The sequence below is a fragment of the Antrostomus carolinensis genome, unplaced genomic scaffold, assembly GCF_000700745.2.
Source record: "Antrostomus carolinensis isolate BGI_N321 unplaced genomic scaffold, ASM70074v2 scaffold5530, whole genome shotgun sequence".
Taxonomy (NCBI): domain Eukaryota; kingdom Metazoa; phylum Chordata; class Aves; order Caprimulgiformes; family Caprimulgidae; genus Antrostomus; species Antrostomus carolinensis.
Genome location: NW_010286322.1, coordinates 27,340 through 47,538, shown reverse-complemented (window position 1 = coordinate 47,538; position 20,199 = coordinate 27,340). Strand labels below are relative to the sequence as shown.

Genomic DNA, 20,199 nt, shown 5'->3' with positions numbered 1-20,199 from the left:
TTAGTAAGGTCTTTGCTAACAAATAAATAGTGGAAGAATCTCATATAGGAAAATTAAAGTGCACATAGTATTTCAGTGTCTTTTTTAGGTTCTTTTCTAACTGAAAGTAGTTAAATTTGTAAGTTAAACTCAGTGCTGTTATGTTGGTATATGCCTCAATATAATAGGTGCTATCAAGATGATTTTAGAGTAGTTTACATAGCTAATTTTTTTCGTATTTATGAAGTAATAAACAATAATACTTTATTTTTTTGGCTGTTCTAAGATGAGGAAGCGGTTGAGTGTGGTAGGTGCATTTTTCTTCTTTGATTTAACTTTTCTTTCTTAACTTATGTTTTCACTCTCTTTAATGATTTCCTTTCCTATTTCTCCTTTGTGCTTCTCAGAGGAAATTGAAGGTACATGTACAAAAGTTTCCCTGCATAGCCCAATAATTTTATTTAGAGAACATGTGTTTAGAATTAAATTGAATATAGTTCAATGTTTCTAAAACTGTTATACATATAATGCTTTTATATTGTCACTAAGTATGTTGAATCATCTTTTAAAGTAGATAAAAATACCAGAATATTCCTAGTTGCTTCATGAAAAGATCAGTAATTTGAACTATTGTTTTAAACTGCTTTCTCTCTCTTGAACTTCTGGAATATATGTATGGAAAAGTAGTATCATAAAATAATATTAGCAAAACTTGGGTGGGCTGGGATGGAAAGAGATAGTTCTGACTTAATTACATGGCCATGAGAGGTCTTGCATTTCTAATTAGTACTGATGAAGTATTTTCTTTGAGGTGGTAGAAAGTTCATCCATGTAGTATCATCTTTACTGTTTTCCCTCTGAGTGTAGCCGGTTACTGTTATGCTTGCAGCATATGTTAAAGTAATAGCAGCTGATCTCTTGTAATTTTTTTTTTTTTTTTACTTGAGGCCTTTGTTTATAAAGGCATTAGAAATTGTAGCTCATATTTTTGATCAAAGGGCCTCTGGCATGTAAAAATATACATTATAGCTATTTTATATCAAATGAGAGGATATGTTTTTGATCAAAAACCTTTCTGTCTAATCCAGTGAGCCAAAACTTAAAGCTAAAGTCTGATAATGTATAATTTACAAAAAAAGCTTGATTTACATCAAATACATTTTGCTTTATTTTAAGTGGCATCATATTTTCTATTAACTGATAAAGTGTGAATAATACAGTATGAGAATTCTTTTTAGAATGTTTGCTGTCATCACAATTTTTGCTTGAAAAGGTAAAAAGATCAGTGTGCATGCTGCAAAGTTAGAGAATATCTCCAGCTAAAATATAAAACAATACATGTTGTTTTATGTTTTTAAGAAAATGGCTTACTGAAGGCTTTTTTTAATGCTATGCTTTGTACAGTTATCATTTTTAAAGTAATTTCTTCTGTGTTTTTTGCTGGGCTTCTAACTATTCTGCTTTATTTCTTGGCTCTTATTCTGTATGCTTTTACCTTTGGTCCAGAAGATGCTGAATGTGCTGGTCACAACAATGGATCCTATCTAGGTGAGCAATTGGTTACGAAAGACAATTTCTTCCTTTCTTTCAGCTTCTTTTTCCTGGAACTACTGTGTCCACTTTGCTTTTGGGGGTAATCTGCATACAAATGCCTTTACTCTGCATGAGAAAAGCATGAATATTAAGGTTTTAAAAATGGCTCATTGGATTTGACATAAAGGATTTATGTAGTGTGTGCCTTTATCTGGTTAAACATAAGCTACTAAAATACTAGTTTGATTTTTAAGTCAAAATAAAAAGATATATACATTTGGGAAAAATATTGACTTTTAAAGTACATTGAGCAAGCAATGTGTTTAATGAAACAAAAAGGTTACTGTACTGCGAAAAGCTTGAGTAAGTCTTTAAAGACACACTTTCAAGGTTTTAGTCAGGTTTTGCTTACACTTTCTTTCTTTGTACACGTCTGTCTAACAATTTTGAGAGGATTCGGTGAGGGTACGGAGTGAATGTGCAGGCACCGGTTCTTTTTCCACATTGCAAAATAAAATAAGTTATAATAACTCAATAGCTTAAATTTAGCTTTAAAGCTAGTCTGAGCTCAATGTATCATTGCAGGGAGGGGGGAAGAGGAGGGGAAGGAGTCCTTTGGCTTCAGCTTCAAGATTCCAAATTTCAAACAAAAGTAACATTTAAAAAAGGTGAATGTTCCATGATATGTTTCAACTTTTTAATTTGTGCCATTTTAAAAGCTATGTAAAAATATTTTAGTTGAAACTGTCCAGAATTCCTGCCAGCTGAAGGCTGACTGGAGTGGATTTTGTGGCAACCAGCCCTTTTCCCAAGGCTTTCATCCTCCTACTAGAAGAGGAATGGGAAGAAACTTGTCAAAGTGCTTTAGTACATCCAAGCCACTGGGCTCAGTGAAACACCCTGGGCCAGTACTGTAAATTAGAGATGATTTTCATATTGCACTATACTGTTTTTAAATGTCATATATATAAACTACATCAGGAACACACAAACTATATAATTGAAAGAACTGTGACCTCTTTCCAAAACCTTAATTTGGTATAATTTCATCACGTATTTGTGGAACTAGTGGTCATCTGATCATGCTGAAAATAAACTTCTTTCCTTTGTTTGTTAATCAGCTAAATTAATGTAGAATTGTAATTGTACTGAGAGACTGAAGTATTCTTGGAAAATGATACTTTGTGTGTAATTCCAGATGAAATGCATTTTCCTTGTCAAATCATGTTTGAAACAGAAAGATATTCCCCCACCCCATCTTTTTTTCTGTCTGCAAATACAGATTGCATGTATTCTTAAGATGAGACTATAATGGTTTTGCAATCAGATCTTAGTGGGCTGCTGCTTTATTTGAGACTGAAAGTGGCAAAACAGAATCTACCTTTTCATGGTGCTGTAGTCCTTTTGGTGAAACATTTTGATCTACAGTTACCGAAAAGGCTGTCATTTAGGAAGGAGATGTCTCGAGTAAGGAGCTGCTATTGTTCCATATGCAAAGAACAAAAAAAATCAAGATGGGGTGTAGTTTACTTAGGCAGATCTTTATAAAAATTATTGAAGAGCTGCTGTACAGTTCAGGCAATGGTTTATCTCTTGAGAGCTTCCATGCAGTGGAGTGCTGCCATCAATCCAGAGATGGTACCTTCAGCCTTCTCCTGCTGGGTCTGTGCTGTTGGCAGTGAGGTGTCAGAGAGGAGAGACGGAAGACAGAACAACAGGGAGAAAAAAAACTTGTCTAAGGTTAGGACTCGTTTTGGGGTAAGCACACAAGTATAATCACTGGTTGTGAAGAATTACCTATTTGGTTTAGAAATTAGATGTTCCTTGGAGCTCTTCACTAAGAATTGGTCATTAATAATTACCCTAGCTTAAGATCAAGCAGGTAGTCTTTTGAAAGTTGGTGTTATGCTTTTGGATATGACTCAGTGATTTGTAATTCAAACTCTCATGCACTCTAATGTCTTCTTGTTTCACAAACCATTAGGAGCCCAATCCTATTCAGACATATTTAGGGTTGCTTTTCTCCTAAATTGTTTTTCAGTGGTATTTTCTCAAGGAACAAACTGCTCTGGGCTGGACAAATGCTACTGCCTTAAGTATAATAATTTGAACAAAACTTGCAGACCAGCTGCAGGGAGGACACGAAACTCAAATAGTCTGTAAGGTAAAGGAGTCCTAGGCAAAGACACTTTATTAGCCCTCTGTTAGGTACACGGGAGCCAATACCGTATCTAATTGCTTCAGTCCACCTTCCTGTTTAGGAGAGCCTCTTTCTTTTCCTCTGGTCTGAGTATATATTTCTTCAATCCCAAGGGTGGTGAAGGCCTTCAAAGATTTATTTTTTTTTTCCCCCTGCCTGTTGCTTTTTGGGAGACTAGGTAAACATATATATCTGATTTTTGAAAACAGCTTATTCGGAATGTCCACCTGTGTTTTGCAGTACTGATTTTAGAAGTGATTCTTGAACACATCAATTTTTCTGAATGTGCACTTTCTTGAAAGGTGACAGATATTTGTGGCACTCCTTGATTACTAAGTAACTAAGAATTTGTAGGCAAGTCTCTTCATTATTATAACATAAAGTCTTGATTAAACATACCTAAAACATTGTCACTGAAGGACTTGGATCACACCAACAAGTTCAAGATGTTTTAAGTGAAACCCGAGTAACTGTCTGAGTTGTAACCTGTCACAAGGGTGAGGTAGTCTGAATTAGCTTAACGCTGATGAATGAGTTGACCTGTATTACTTTGTATGTATTCACACATATGGACAGTTAGTATAAAGTAAGTTAAAGTATGGTAAATTGTTTGTATGTCTAAATTCTAGAAACAGTTTTTGAAGTATGGATACACTGCTTACTTCCTGAAAGCAAAATAAGTCATGTTTTATGCTGCTTTTGATAGTATGTAATCAAATCAAGTGAACAGCAACATTTCTAATATCAATTAATGAATTTTCAGGTTATTTTATGGCTTGTTATGGGTTTAGGGCTCTGTATTTTTTGGCATTTCAATTTGTGAACCAGGATATTCTCTGAATATCTGACCCTCTCTGAAAGGATATGTTCTTTAGACACACACAAAGTGGTCATGAAGAGCAACAGAAGAGGCAGCTTTCATAAAGCAGAATGTCTGTACCATTTGGGGTCAGATCTTTTACGTGCAAGCTTATGCTGCTGTTAATTTGAACCCTCCGCTCTAAAGTGACTCAGATAAATTTAATGATTTTTCACCAAATTCTAATATTTAAGTCACAGTATAGTATGGTGTGTTTCTACAATAATTTCCTGAGGAATTGCTGGGGAGAACATTAGGAGTTTGACTTTGCCAAGCTTAAATTCTAGTTACATTACTTGAAGCTTTATGAACATACAGTAAATATAGATGAATATCATCTGTTTACTATTCTCAATTTTGTCTTAAAAATCCAGACATAATCTAAATTTTTATTAACCCTGTCTAAATGTGCAAGCTGGGAATCAGTCCAGAAGCAAGCAGAATAAGAAGTCTGCTCTGTGTTGTGCAGTTCCTGTGTAACAATAGAAATACTCAGTATATGAGACAGTATAAAAAAAATCCCAATTTTTTTTTTTGGGGGGGGGGGAAATCCAGAAATATCTGGTAAAAATATTGTGTTCATACAAACCTAGATAATGACCATGGTACCAAACTTACTTTGGTTGAATACAAAAAGTACTTGTGAATGTATTTACAATTAAACAGATTTTGTTCACTCTAAATTATGTAAGATTAGACTAAATTCAGTGAAGAATATACATAATTTAGCACATACTTAAGCACTTTTTTAATGAATGAAAATGAACAAAAGCATGTGTAAGTGCTTTATAGCATTCTGGAGCCTTACTGGTGAATTTATGAAGCACAGGTGAATTTAAATTTTTATATTTCCTGTTAGTGTAATTTCTCTGAATTTGAGAAATTAACTTTCTACTTTCAATGTAAATTCACACAACATAGTTGCAATCTTTTGTTCACTTCCTCTTTAGAATTATAGAATTAAATCTAAATAAGCACAGTGTTTTGCATCAGCATATTTTTAAAATATTTTAAGGGAGACAGGTTCATGCATCGCCTGTTTGCAGATTGGATTTCTGTGTGAGGTGCAAGTGGATTTCTCTATGTAAACGTAAGGATGTTGTTGTGAGACGACCAAATGATATTGCTAGAGGTTAAAAGAACAATTATACTTTACTGCCACGGGTTTAGGGGGGTTTTTTTCATTCTTTTTCTTAGAGATGTAAGTAGTTGTATTGTTGTTGGGCCTTAATTAAGTTAGTAGTAGCAGCTTTTGATTTTTATTTCATGTTGAAAAGTGTTATATGTGTGTATATATGGCTATATATCTGTATATATAGCCATATATAGAGAGAGACATCTGTAGTTTGAGAACATTTGTTCTTCGTATTTTCTTCCCAGAGGCTGTTCTTATTTCACCAAATCTGTTACATTTCTGCAGTAGTTTATGGGTTTGCATGTTCAGTAAGCTCCTAGTCATGTAGCTGAAACCAGTGAGCTGGTGCAAGCTTCTCAGTATTCTAAATTTTATGTTGCTTTGGTGACAGAATTTTCCCCTTTTATTTTATAGTCTGCATACTTGGCAGCTAAATTTAATCTCTGCTGATATCCATATTCCACAGACAGTGTAGCCTGCAGCCCCTTTCATATTCATCGAGGTTTATATTATCAAATGTCCTGGGCAAGCAATGCTTTTTCCCTTTGTTTCTCAGGAATTTACTTTTAAGCTTAATCATTTTGTAGAAACTCTATTTTTCTATTACATGTCAATATTGGTTTGGTTTTTCTGTTGTGATTTTTCACTATATTTTTAATAATGCTCTATTGTTAATTTAAATATATTGTTTGGTTTTCATCTTTCCTAAACTGTAAAATATGCAAATTAGCAGAATATTTTTTGCTTATTCATAAATGGTTTTATTCCTTGCAAGTACAATGTTGTTGCAGTTCAGATATTAATCTTTTTGCACAGTCGTAGCTGCCCAACATATAATGCAATTATAAATGGAGAGTTCAATAGAAAATATTTATTACCTGTTCTTTATAAAAGAGCTTCTGAAGGTCACAGTAAAGTTAAGCCACATATGTGAGGACATATAATGGCAGATGTGAGAGAGGAAGAATCATGTTTCCAGGAATGCAGTAGTAGTATCATAAAAGTGTTGGATATATTTGAAACAGTCTCATCCTTCCCCTTCGAACTGTACATTTTCCTTGGTTTTGAAAGCTGCCTAAGGCAAGCTTTCTCAGGTTTCTGTATAGAGCTATTCAGATGGGCTTTGAGGAACAGTTAAAACAACTTTCATATTGACAGTAGTCTTAAAGTGGCAAAGCAATCAGTGTATCACCGGTTTTTTATAATCAGTAGTTTTACAGAGTGTCTTCATCAGCACACTACAGAGAAATCAGCTATACTGGAAATCTGTTTTGTTATCTCTGACTCAAGTGTTTGTTCTCTTTCATTAATATAATAGCTTTTCTGTAATGTCTAAGTCCTAGTTAAAATTGCTGTTAAACCCTCTTAATATGCAGGACAATATCACTATTTTCATTTTACCAGTGAGTTTCAATCTCAGAAATATAATGTGTTTTAATCAAGGAAACACATGTTAGCAGTGGGACCATATTACCTGAGTCTTTCTGATGCTTTATATTCAACCTGTAAAAGTGGCAAGGGAGGAATCAGCCTAAAGAAAGCACTGAAAGATTTTCTGCTTTTTCATTAAAAAAAAACAAAACAAAAAAAACCCCCAAAAACCCCAGATTTTTTTTCCTCTTTTAAGAGAAGGAATTAAAATACTTTAAAAATCCACCACCTGGTAGTTTGGTAATGAAATGTGAATAAAGTGGATGGAGAAAAGAGGAACAAGTTATTGAATATTTTTCCTAAAGATTCCACAGTTTGAAACTTAAGCCAAAGTTAAGAAGCTCTTGATAATGGCGCCCTGAGACAGCTACTCAGAGGCACAGAACCCTTGGTATTTGTAAGGTTGACTCCAAACTGGAATGGAGACAATTGGTTTTGCTTCATTTGATCACTACTCTTACTTTTTACCTTTTCCAGATATGTGGATTCTGGTTTTTGTGACAAAGCTCTTTAGTCTGTAATCTGTTTAGTAGTGAATGTTGAAGAATTATTCTTTCTTTTTTTTTCTTTTTTTTTTTCTTTCCCCAATAAAATGATTGTATAGAAAAAAATTCAGAACAATTTACAGCTTGCTTTTAGGGCGACTGATTTTTATTTTTTTTTAATCTGGAGATTAATCATCTTTTAGATGAGGCTTCAGGAAACTCGTGACTCACTTCATGTGTCTGTATTGCTAATGTTACTTTTAACCTTTTTTTATATAACCGTCTATACAGTTAGGTGGTGGAGTTATGTAGCAAGAAAACATCCTCGTGTCATGATGGACTTCACCCTAGGGCAGCCAAGACCTCGCAGGCCCTCTCTTGGGTGTGTAAGCACACAGTCATCAGCACTCCAACAGGGCTTTTCTGACTGCAGTCACTTCAGTGTTGGTGTTCTTCTTTAAATCATGAAATAGCATAGCTAAGCTTATTTCATTATGTTTTCATGTCTCATATTTTGGTCCCTTTTCTATCCCGGCTCATATCCTTCTCAGTCTAGAGAGTATTGTCATCAGCCTTTTCTGTGGATGGTAGCTCTTTTCCTTTTTCATCAATTTTCATTTTACTTATTTTTAATATGAAGGGGTCAACATAACTGTATTCTCAAATAAATTTTTCTTCCCTTTTTGTGTTTATGCATGTCTTGTAGATTCCCATAGGTTTGGGGGCTCACATCAATAAAATAACTTGGTTAACATCCTCTTTGATCCAGGTTCTCCAAAGATTTATGCAAAGAGGAACTACATGTGTGCAAAATGCTAAGCCTGTAACTAAGCCTTATAGGATTTTGCTTCAGATCTAGTTGTAAATATTTGCAGAACTGAGTCTTGAATTTGCCAGATAGTAGCTTTGAAGAAAAAAATGTGATTACTTCTCCAACACCGAAACCTAAGTGCTATTACAAGTTTGTGAAAACTTATTGCGGAAAAATATGGGGTCACCAAAAGTTTACACATTTGCTGTCCTATTAAATGTTCAGGGGGGGAGAAGTTGATATTTTTCCAATATTTAAAGTGTACTTTGTGTTTTACTTAATTACCTCCAAATAATGAAATCAATTTTGCAGTCCTTCTTTGCAGTCCTTGTAGTCCTTCTAGAACAAACATGGTGCCATAGAGATTCCAGTAGTATGTTATAGAATGCAATGTAAAGGATTTATTTGAAAAACTGTAAGGTAATCATTAACAGAGGAGTAAATTAGTATTTAACATAGAGTGTAGAAGGGTTTTTTTGTGCTATTTTGCTTGAAAATGCCTATGATTATTCCTTGGAGAGTACTTAAAAGCTATGTGAAATTTCCAGTCTTCTAGATAGGCACTGTAGATGTCACACTGTTGATGCAATTCTAAATGCAAATTTAATAGGAATAATTTTAATTTGATGCTAACATATCCATAATATGGGTTCTCTATTGTCTAAGATGTTTCATAGTGTTTTGGGATTTAACTAAGAGTGTTTGGTTTTACTTTTAAACAGCCTCAGGACAGGTTTTGTGCACCTTTTTAATACTATCAGCGTGGAGCTAAGCACAAAAAAAATTGTTCAAGAAGTTAATCCTCATTGATCCTTTCAACCACCAAATGTGTTTATACCATATATTGTATTTGATGTCTGTGTGCCATGGTGATTTAATAGAAATGCATTAAGTGTGGAATGAGAGTCCAGATTGCATGAATTTCCTTGTGCATATATCCTAATGTGTAAGATACTCAAATTATCTAAATATATTAACAACTTATTGTAATTATATTTTGCAGCTTGTTGTTGCAACTGTTATTATTTTATTGGTAATCTTAATGTTGCTGTTTAAATAGGCGCCTGATATAGTTTAAAACTGTGGGAAAATATCATTCTAATGACCTGGCTTATTAAACATATAATACATTTTTTATTCCATGCACCAATCCTTCAGTGTTTGGAAGAGACTGTTTTCAAATGTTTTAAGAAGACTTGTTTTCTTACTTTGAAAAAATACTGTTCTTATTGCAGCTGGTTTTAGAAGAAGCTTTCGTCTTAGCAGAAAAGATAAAAAAACAAACAAATCTATGTATGAGTGCAAGAAGAGTGATCAGTATGATACAGCAGATATCCCAACATATGAAGAAGTTGCAAAATATAGACGACAACCTAATGACAAATACAGGCTTGTAGTTTTGGTTGGTAAGTTGTTTTCTTTACTTCTGACCTGGTGAAACAGGGGACTGCTGATTAGCACAGTGCTTGCCACAAAATCATTTAGATTGCAAGGGATCTCAGGGGGTCACCTGGTCCAGCTTCCCACTCATCAGGATTAACACTGAATTCAGAGCAGGTTGCTGATGACAACAACTTTGGGAACCTGTCTTCCCACCATGTCTTCTCTTGTCTTCCCACCTCACACCTCAGTAAAGGGGTGGCCTCCATCTTCTTTGCAGGTATCACAAGGGTGCTTGTGGGTCCCCCTGAAGACATCTTTTCTCCAAGCTAGACAAGCCCAGTTCATTCAACCTCTCCACACAGGTCATGTGCGTCGGCTCCCAACCATCTTGGAGGCCCTCAGCTGGCTTTGCTCCAGTTTATCAACATCTTTGTTGTAGTGTAGGGCCCATTGTGGACAGAGTATTCCTCACAGGGTCTAATGAGGAGTGCTGAGTAAAGGGGAAGAATCATTTCCATCTACGGGCTAAGCTCTTGCTGTTAGCCTTCATTGCTGCCAGCGTGTGCTGTGGACTCATGTTTAGCTTACTGCCCACCTGGATCCCGAGGTCCTTTTCATCCAGGCAGCTCCCCAGACAGCTAGTCCCCAGCCTGTACTGCTGCGGGGCTTAGTCTATTCCAGATGCAGGACTTTGTATTTGTTCTCATCAAATTTCACAAAGTTCTGCCAGCCCATGCCTGTAGCATATCAAGGTCCCTCTGAATGGAAGCCCTGCCCTTGAGTAAGTGACTTGCATCACCCACTTGGGCATCTGCGAACTTGATAAGGGCCTGTTCTGTGTTCTCCTCCAGGTTATTGATACAGATATGAAACAGAGTCTGTCTCAGGGTAGACACCTGAGGAACTCCACTTCTAATGAGTCACCTAGTAGACTACAGACCAAAAACCCCTTCCCTTTGAACATGATCATCCATCTAGATTTTCACCTATCTAGTAGTCTACCTATCTAGACAAGATGTCCCAACCTGCATGTAGGGATGCTTTAGGAGGTAATGTTTAAAGCTGTTCTAAATCAAAGGCAAATGAAAATATAGCTGCCATTGTTACTAATCTGAACCTGGCAGTCATGCTGTGCTAAAAAGAATTAGGTCAATGTTCTGCTCTGGAAAGAAACAAAACCATCTACTGTGTTAGAATAAGTAAATAGACAAGCAGAGAGAAAGGTGGATGAGAGGTAGACTGCAGTAGGCCAAGAACAGGTGTAAGCATAGCTGCAGAAGACTCAAGATGTCATCTTAAATCACCTTTCTGTTCTTCTGAAATCTGTCGCTGCCATGGCTTCCCCACAGCATTTATTATCTAATCAAAATGCCTTGCTTAAGTCTCCTGAAAAAAGAAAGTACATTATCTTAAATTTTTCAAAGGTAACCATTGGAGTGCCAATGAGTAATGAGTAACCATTTCTACCAATGGATGATGTCTCATTGCTTATTGTTTCTTTTGCAGTAGCCATAGGTTGATGCTTCATTAGTAAAGTTTTCTCTATTCTGAAAGCAGCAGAGCAGAGAAATATGACCATCTATCAGGGACTGTTATGAACTGTTGAATAGTTGTGTTTTTATATCGCTCACATCCAAGGGAACATTAAATTTAGTTTTTAATAAACAGTTTTGTCACTCTCCAGCACTAAAATTCAACCACCTACTAGTGTGATCACTGTGAGATTTTGGGCTATATACAACAAGTAATACCATGGTTGAGTTGATTTTATAGTTACATCAACAGAGTGCAGTGCAAAAGTGTGATAAGTAGACTTTTTATAACAAATTGCATATGTCTGATCTAAGGAAAACCTAGAGATTTCATTTGATTTTTGTTCTAATAAATCATCTGAAGAAAGTGTGCTTTTTCAGTAACAAAAGCAGTTCAGAAATTTATTGCAGACTTCAATAATTTTAATGTTTTTTCTCTGGATATTAAGAGCAGCTTAAGTCTGGCCAATACCATAAAAATGTCTTGGGCAAAACGTGGAAAAACTAACAGAACTAAGCAATGCAGGTGTAGTAGAAGCAAACACATTTAAAAAGCTTTTTGTGTGCCAGTAGCAGCATTCAATAGAATCCGTCAAATATAATTTGGATTATATTAGTAGCAGCAAACAAAAGGACAGATAATTAATTTATAGCTGTAATTGATGGGGGCACTAAATGCCAGTTGTGTTATGCTAGGCCTAAATGTATAACTTACTGTTGGAAGGGTTTTTTAGGTTTTGTTTTGCCCCTATTTAGGGGGGAAGACTTTGACAACTTTGAAATGGAAATTTCTTTTGGCTTCATTTTAAATTGGTCTAGTCTAATTTACAGAATGCAAATTGCACACACAGTCATTTTTAGCACCCTGTAGTGTGATATATACTAGTCTTAGGTTCGGCTAGATGTATTAGTTCTGTCAAGATTTTACCTTGTCTGCAAATGTAGGTTCATGAATAAAACCCTGCATATCCTTGGAGCTAAAATACCTGATTATCTGAAGCAGTAATGATACAGATGCTTCTGCTGTGCTTTTAGTTGTTATGAACGTGATGATTCTTCTAAAAATAAAATCATCCAGTATCATGTGACCAGTCGTTTTCTGGTAACTTACTGTTCCCAGGCTGCCAACAATCCTTGAAGTCTTCCTTCACAAATATTGCCGGTGTCCTAAGTACGATACCTTGCAGCCCTATCAGGCAAAGGCAGAATATTTTAATATGAAACATATTATTTAGACACTAGAATTTTCATTTATGTTAATGAGCAAAACGTCTTGCTCAGAAAGGCTTCTGTTTCAGTAATTGTGAGGACCAGACTAGCACCAAGAGTCAGGATGGATGTGCCACATACTATAAGTTTATAGTGTAGTATCAGCTAAGCCAGAGGGACAGTGCTAGGATAAGGCAAGGTCAACAAACCATGAGCATGTCCCCCAGAGTAAACACAGTTACGTGTAGACAGTGGTGGAAGCAAGGCCCAGAGGTGTGTAACCATGAAGGAACAGTTTGTATTGGTGTGTAACAGAAAAGTCTCTCTGTCTCTGAATTAGGCTGACAGTATTCTCCACAGTGGGGTCCTTCTGGTCACCAGTGTGAAGAAAGGGAATCTGGGACGGACTGGAAAAGTTATCTATTGTTATATTACTTACTTTTTTAAAAAAATCCATCACTTTGGTTTTATCATGAAGGAGCTATGTGGAGGCCAGGTCTGTCTCAGAGCAGGGGGCGATGAAATAGAAGTGGCGCCCAGCTTTCTACATCTGACTTACCTTTGACATGTATTCAGTAGTGGCTTGCAGAGACTTAATAGATCTACAGCAGTAGTGGAGGAAAATGGCCTACCATGGCCATACCACTTCAAGTAAACTATCTGGACAATGGAGAAAGAGACCCGGAGTTGCTATCTTCATTAAACGTGCCTGGTGAAAGGCATGGGTAGGTCAGCATGGTTCAGTAATGAATACATAGGATGTAACACATGCCTAGCCTTGCCCATGAGAACACCAGTATGAACTCACTGATCCTGCTTTAGTGAACAGCAAATCTTGAAGTACATTCCCACTACTAATTATAATTTACTGTAGCACAAAAAAATGAGGTTCTACTTCCCTACTTGCATATCTCATTGAGCTACAGATGGACATGCATGTGCAGTCATTGCATAATAGTGATCAGCTGTACTGTAACTGAGCCACAGAACCTCTGTCAGGGCATGTTTTCTACAGGGTCTTTATGATCCCAGCAGGGATTATGTCACCTTACTCCCAAAATCTTTTTTCTGAAAGGCTGATTGCTGCTGCTTTTTTTCTTTTTTTTTTTCTTTTTTTGCTTTTTTTTTTTTTTTTTTTTTTCTTTTTTTTTTTTTTTTTTTTTCCTTTCAAATAGACTTCTAGTAGGGATCTATGGGTGAAGAATGGCTGGTTGGGTTAACCCTCCTGAGACCTGAACTTACAGCAAACAATTTTTTTTCAGTTTTCTTCAGACATATCTGAATGGTACGAAGTTTAATGCAACTTTTAATGATTGGTGATTTAATTCTGCAAGTGTCCCTCAATGAAGGGAGGTAGGCACTAGAGTCCATTTGTGCAAGATTCAACTATTACTTCGCTTACGTGACTCAGCATGCAACAGCAAGCAACTTAAATATTTCTTTAAAAAAATAAACAAAATATCTCTAAATCTGTCACCATAACTCTAAATATTGCTGTCTGGGGTGATTTATAGTAAGCCAAAACTATGTTACAGTCATGGATCCCACACACCTGGCATTTTACTGTAAGAATCTGGATTGTCCTTTTCAATCCTGATGCTTTATTCTCTTCCCGATTCCAAATTGTGTTCAGATTCATAATTATTACAAACTGTCATCTTTTTTGCATCTAAAATGAAAAGAATATTCAGAATAGAAGTGTACATTACACTTGGGAGATGTAGTGTAAAAATCAGCATTATGGATGCCATTGCTAATTAGGAATCAACCTTCAGCATCTGTATGCTACAGTTACGAGAGTTCTACAAAGACAGCACTGAAAAAGAAGTATCTACACCTTTCAGTAGTTAAATTTAAAGATTATTTTTAAATGGTAGTCTGGAAGGGGAGACAGAGTAGTAGTGAGGTTGTGGTCTGGAAACAGATTTGGTCTAAGTTTCCAAAGCATCTTTCACAGGAAGCGAAGCCTGGATTCTTTATATATAAATAGAGCTAAAAGCATATTGTTGATTTGACAGCTTGTAGACTGAGGAAATAATATTTGTGTAGATTTTATAGGAAAGATTTTTTGCTTGAAAGGAATATATATTTTTTTTTAATTTGAATTCCACTTGTTTCAGTCTACTTTGCTAGGATATATTGAGAATTTTAGTTACTTTTCCTGTAAAAATCCAAGTTTGCCTTAAATAGTTATACTATTAATTTATTTTTTTTTAATAAGAACAAAAGTAATGCCATTATCTACATGACACATTGCTTTCCTCTGCAGACATGCACCAGTAGAGGCTGCTGTACACCATATTAAATAAACATTTATACATACTGATAGATTAATTTACAGGCAGGTCAGAGATGGAACTTGAAATGTAGTTGTGTGTTTAACTTACGTAAACATAGAAAAATTATAAATGCAGAAACTTAAGATTTTACACAGAGACCATCGTCTGGGGATAGCAAGCATTTGCTTTTCATCATTGTGTTTCTAGCTTCAGACAGGGCAGATAGTAATTTTTACAAATATGCACCTGAAGGTGCTGAAGCATCAGCCTTTGCTTTTTGACCCTCACTAGTAATTAACCAATATATCACTACTTCATTAACATGTTTATTATGTTTTGTATTTCTAATATTAAGAAGCACTTTTTGCATTGATGTGGCACTTTTACTAGAAGAGCAGCAATTTTCCTTAAAACCACATGTATTATCCTTGTATTATTTGGGATATGATTCCAATGACTTTCTGCATTCTGCTGTTGACATGGTTCTGTGGAAATGAAGCCGCTGCACCATCAGAAATGCATGAGCACGCAGAGCTGAGCACCCTCCGCACGCATGATGCCATGACCCCACCACCAAAGCCTGTGCTGGAGCTCTGCACAAAGGGCTCCCGGAGGCAGGCAGCGATTGCCCATGGAGCCTTTGAGACCTCGCAAGACAGAGTGCCCTCACTGACACCTGAAGCACCACTGGCAAATGGCTAAGAGTTAGGGACAACCCAAAACCCAAGAGGAACATCTGCTCAGTAGCTTTTAGGAGAGCAGTACTGAAGTGGGGGTGGAGGAGATGGGTCAGAAGGATTCCATGCAGTCTTTGTTTCTTCCTGCCATCTTCTTTCCAAGAGTGGTCTCTCTTTGGCAGCTGCGTGAAGAAGGAAACATTTGCTTTGGACCAGTTCAGGCATCAGGCAGGAGAGAAGCATAGTTTAAAAGAAAATCAACAACAAAGAAAGAAACCCAAATATCCCAAGCAGGTTGTGACCTGGGGACTGCTGCCCGCCCTTCCTCTCCCTGAGCGGTGCCACCCTGGCCCAGTTAGAAGGTGGATAGTGACAGCTACAGCCAGCCAGAGGCCAGGCAGTATTCCTGCCGACGACCAGGGCTGGAAGGAGCACAGTGCTCCCAAGGGCATGGGGAGAAGGTGGGAGCAATGCTCCTCAGGGGAGTCCACTGCAGACAAGGGGTGCAGCAGCTGGAGGGAGTGAGGAAAAGACCACAATGACACATGGATTGCAGAGGCTTTGGGGGAAATTTGTGTGTGCCAGCTGGGGTCCTCTAGTCTGTGAGTTGGGGGTATTCTGGCAAAATGAATAGCCAAACCAGTCTTTGTGCTGGAAAGCTGCAGGTTAGGGTGCAGGGGTCTGTAGTCGGGCTGAGGATGGAGATGGGGCGTATTGAGGGTTGTTGTGGTAGGAAAAAAGGTAGCTTTTCTGTCAACATTTTCACTGAATTTCCTCAGTAATAAAGTCAGAGCAGAGTAACTGCTAACAACATCCCCTGAAATTTGGCAGTGCTGTATATTCTAGGAGAGGCTAGAACCATGGGCTTTTCCAAACAACTCTGATAAAAGCCAGTATATATTATAGCCGTATGCTATATAGTCCTGTCTTGGAGAGTACTTATACCTGAAAATGAGAGAGAACCAGCTGCTGGGAAACAGCATGATTTTTTTCTTTCAGGTCCAGTAGGAGTTGGACTGAATGAACTTAAACGGAAATTGCTGATCAGTGACACCCAGCATTATGGGGTAACAGTGCCACGTAAGTAAAAATACACTCCTATTCTCCTAATGCTGTACTTGCATTATTATCCTTTATTATTGCATTACCTTAAGGCACTTTCAAATCTGGGTCTCTAAATGCATGCTTGGCATCCAGATTACTTTTCTAATTTTTAAAAGTGCTGCCGCAGTTGTATTTTAAATAGCATAGATTAAACTGATAGGACATTTTGGCTCAGAGGCATTGCAGTAGACTTTTAGTACAAGTTTAACATGATTGATGTCATCGAGGTTTAGTAAATGAAACTCAGCTGAAGAACACCCTGGATTTGGCTGTAAAGCAGTGAAATGTACTCTGTTACCAATGCTTGCTTTGAGCAAAATGGTCTTTATATATTAGACAGGCTGAAAAAATTAAGACTGATAATAAAGAGTTTAATACTGTGAACTAATGAATTCAATCCCCTTGATTAGCTTTAGAAAAGTTGATTTGGGTATTTTTTCCTCTTTCCCCCTACCTGACAAAGTAGTCTTACTTTGTACAATACTGAATAATATTGTTCTATATTAACTTCTACAGTATTTTATTGGGGTTTCTTTAATGTGGAGGACGTGACAGTTCAGTTAGACTTTCATTCCTTGGTTTGCTTTCTACTTTTACTTATGCCTCCTATAGGGATCCTTCAAAAATATGGGTCCAACATTCTGGGAGATGTCGTCACAGGTTTTTTGCAAGTATGGGTATTCTGTAAAGTATATATAAGAATGAATTTGCTAGGTAGAAAAATGAATACATTTGTTTTTGCAAGTAATTTCATTTGCACATGTTTCCTTCAGCTGGGTACTGAAAACAACAACAAAAGAAGCCAGATGTTCCCAAATATTTAACACACTGAAATATATGCAATCATTTGCCCAAAAATATTTCTTTAAAAATTGCCAGTATTCATCAAGCTGCTTTCTCTCTTTTCTCTTCCAAATTTGTGGTTATAATTTAAAACAAACATGTAAAGAAATCCTTCTCCCTGAAATTCAGTAAGTCAGGACTTGGAGGGAGAACTAGGGTTCTTGTCTTGGAAATGTTCCTCTTCATGTCAACCTAAGAAGAGCGTGATACCAAATGGCATTCAGGACTGTGTTTCTGCAAGCAGGTTTTGTACGTTGCTATGTGATGGAGAATGCATGATGCTGTAACATACAAATTCTATTAAGTGGGAGTTCATTAGCTATATGTCACAACCTCATAAATAAGTTTCATTTATAAGCAAAATCTTTGTACCTCGTACCTGGAGGAAAGTAAGAAGTGCAAATACTACAAAGCTACTGGAAGAAACTGTTCATTTTTGAACACCAGAAAAAGAAAACCACTAAAACATAAAACTCACGCCCCATTTTTATTATCATGCTTCACATACCATAGCTACGAGTGTTGTTAATGAATGTAACATTTTATAAATCAGGTTGGTGAGCTTTCTTTCCCTTTATGGTCTTGTATGCTAATAGTTTAACAAGTAGCAAGGTTCGGGTAATTGTTATGGACTGCTGTTCTTCTTATTATTCAGCTGTCCTCTTTTTACTGGATTTTTCCACTAGTTAATAAAAAAATGATAATCTGATACTTGTCCAGTAGGTTTTTTCCTGCTTTTCCTGCACACTTTTAAAACTCAATCCTGTCATGTGCTTGTGTGCTGCCTACCAGATCCAGAGCAGCCTTATGTCTGTCAGAAGTGAAGGAACCACTGTGCTTAGTATTGCACAAGGGTTGGGTGCTTTTCAATGTTTCCCGAACTGGTTTGCATTATATTGTTTTGTGCATCTTTTCCTTGTTTTTTGTTTTTTGGTTTTTTTTTTTAATGAAATTGCAGACACTACCCGACCAAGGAGAAGCCAAGAAAGTGACGGTGTCGAATACATTTTCATTTCCAAGCACTTGTTTGAGACAGACGTACAGAATAACAAGTATGTTGAAGAGATTTTAACTAGAGCCACAGTTAAAACAATGGCTTTTATTATAAAATGGGGCTGGTTCTAATTTTATATAATAAGTCAAAGTAGATATAAGTTGCAGTGATTTGGAGAAGTGTTAAAATTACATTTTGATATATAAGCAGTTCCAAGTAGCTGGCAAAAACACAGAGAAAAAAGTAGTATGTGCAAACACAACTGTTTCTAAGCTTCTAAGTATTTCCAGTACTTCAGATCATCAAGAAGATACTGAAATTGTAGGTGTTCAGGACTGGGGAGCACTCTTTTAGTAGGGCATCATCTGTCATAGTGAAAAAGCGTTGCAGCTCTATGGGGGTGGGCCGGGAAGTGCTGCAAACGTGCCTGAGTCAATGTTTGCATAGTTCTGCTCTCTTTCAGGCCAGGCACTTCCTCTGCTTTTGAATTTAGAGATCTACAGTGAAGCCCTTGCCTGTAAACCCACCAGAAATTAAACTAAAATGAAGAGAATGGTAGCATCATGCTCTCCAGCAGCCTGTAAAGTATCGTAACTTGAAATTCTGCCCCAGTGTTTCAGAGGGCAAAAGTGTATTAGACACAAAGCTGAGGGTTTTATTGAAACTTCAAACTGTGCTTTGCTTTTTTGGCAAATAGCACTTGTACTTTTATAGCACATAACCAGCCGCCTTGGTTCCATTAGCACCATTGTCGCTCCTCCTCCTCTTCTGAGACAGAGAATTTGGATATTCTGTAGTGTGCAATGAAATTTCAGTAGTTTCTATTGTTTAGCTTATCCACTGTTTTATTGCATTGCATTAGTTCAGAAAAAGAGGTGATGGAAAACATTAGTGGGCTGTTGGACTACAGTGCTTTTTTCTCTTCAACTGTAATACAAGCAGGTGTTACTGATTTGAAAGTGGTAAAGTAGAAAATTTCTTAAAATTGACATGCTGAAGTACTTGACAGCATTTCCTTTATAAAACATGGTAAAACTCTCATGTAAAGTAAAATAATTTTGCTCCTGAATTAGATCTTATAAACCGAACTGATAAGTTTTTTTCTGAAGAAAATGGAAATTATTCCAGTTGTTTTCACTTTCTGCCACAGGTTTATTGAGTATGGCGAGTATAAGAACAACTACTACGGTACCAGTTTAGACTCCGTTCGATCTGTTCTAGCTAAAAACAAAGTTTGTTTGTTGGATGTGCAGCCTCATGTAAGTAAAGCATGTCTTTTGGACTCTTGTAGTTCCCTGCATTGCGTATAGGGATGCAAGGAAAAAATTATTTCTAAAAAAAGTATATTTTATTCCATGCTGGATGACTGTTGAGTGGATTTGCTGAGTACCTTTATCACAGCAAGACCCTCTGAAAGGAAGAGAGGAAGGAAAATTCAATAAATATTGGCAAGCATTCAGCTTCTTAATTAAGTGAATTGAAAGCCTGAAGCATAATACCAAAGATTTAATTACAAAGAGCTCCTATATTTTCATTAATCTTTCTGCTCGTTTGAGTTAGAGATTCTCTCTGAAACTTCAATTTCAGAATGGCTTTGAGCTGTCATCCAGTCCAGCAACTCTTCTCTCACGTTTAACTGGACCGTTCATGCAGAGGGTTTCCAGGCAGGGTGGACATGAGTCAAGGAACGCACTGAATGTGTGTTGGCTGGATAATGGTTAAGAACATTTCTCTGTAAACCATTT

At 36.7% G+C, this 20,199-nt stretch overlaps 1 protein-coding gene across 1 annotated transcript in view; it reads left to right on the top strand.

The window, feature by feature from the left end:
* The window catches only part of MPP7 (MAGUK p55 scaffold protein 7), a 106,781-nt gene that overhangs the window by 83,865 nt on the left and 2,717 nt on the right, over nucleotides 1–20,199 (top strand). Inside the window, exons 11-14 of the mRNA XM_010163706.1 lie at nucleotides 9,669–9,839; nucleotides 16,513–16,593; nucleotides 18,419–18,512; nucleotides 19,605–19,713. Coding sequence (XP_010162008.1) covers nucleotides 9,669–9,839; nucleotides 16,513–16,593; nucleotides 18,419–18,512; nucleotides 19,605–19,713 — 455 coding nt within the window. The remainder of the gene's footprint in view (nucleotides 1–9,668; nucleotides 9,840–16,512; nucleotides 16,594–18,418; nucleotides 18,513–19,604; nucleotides 19,714–20,199) is intronic.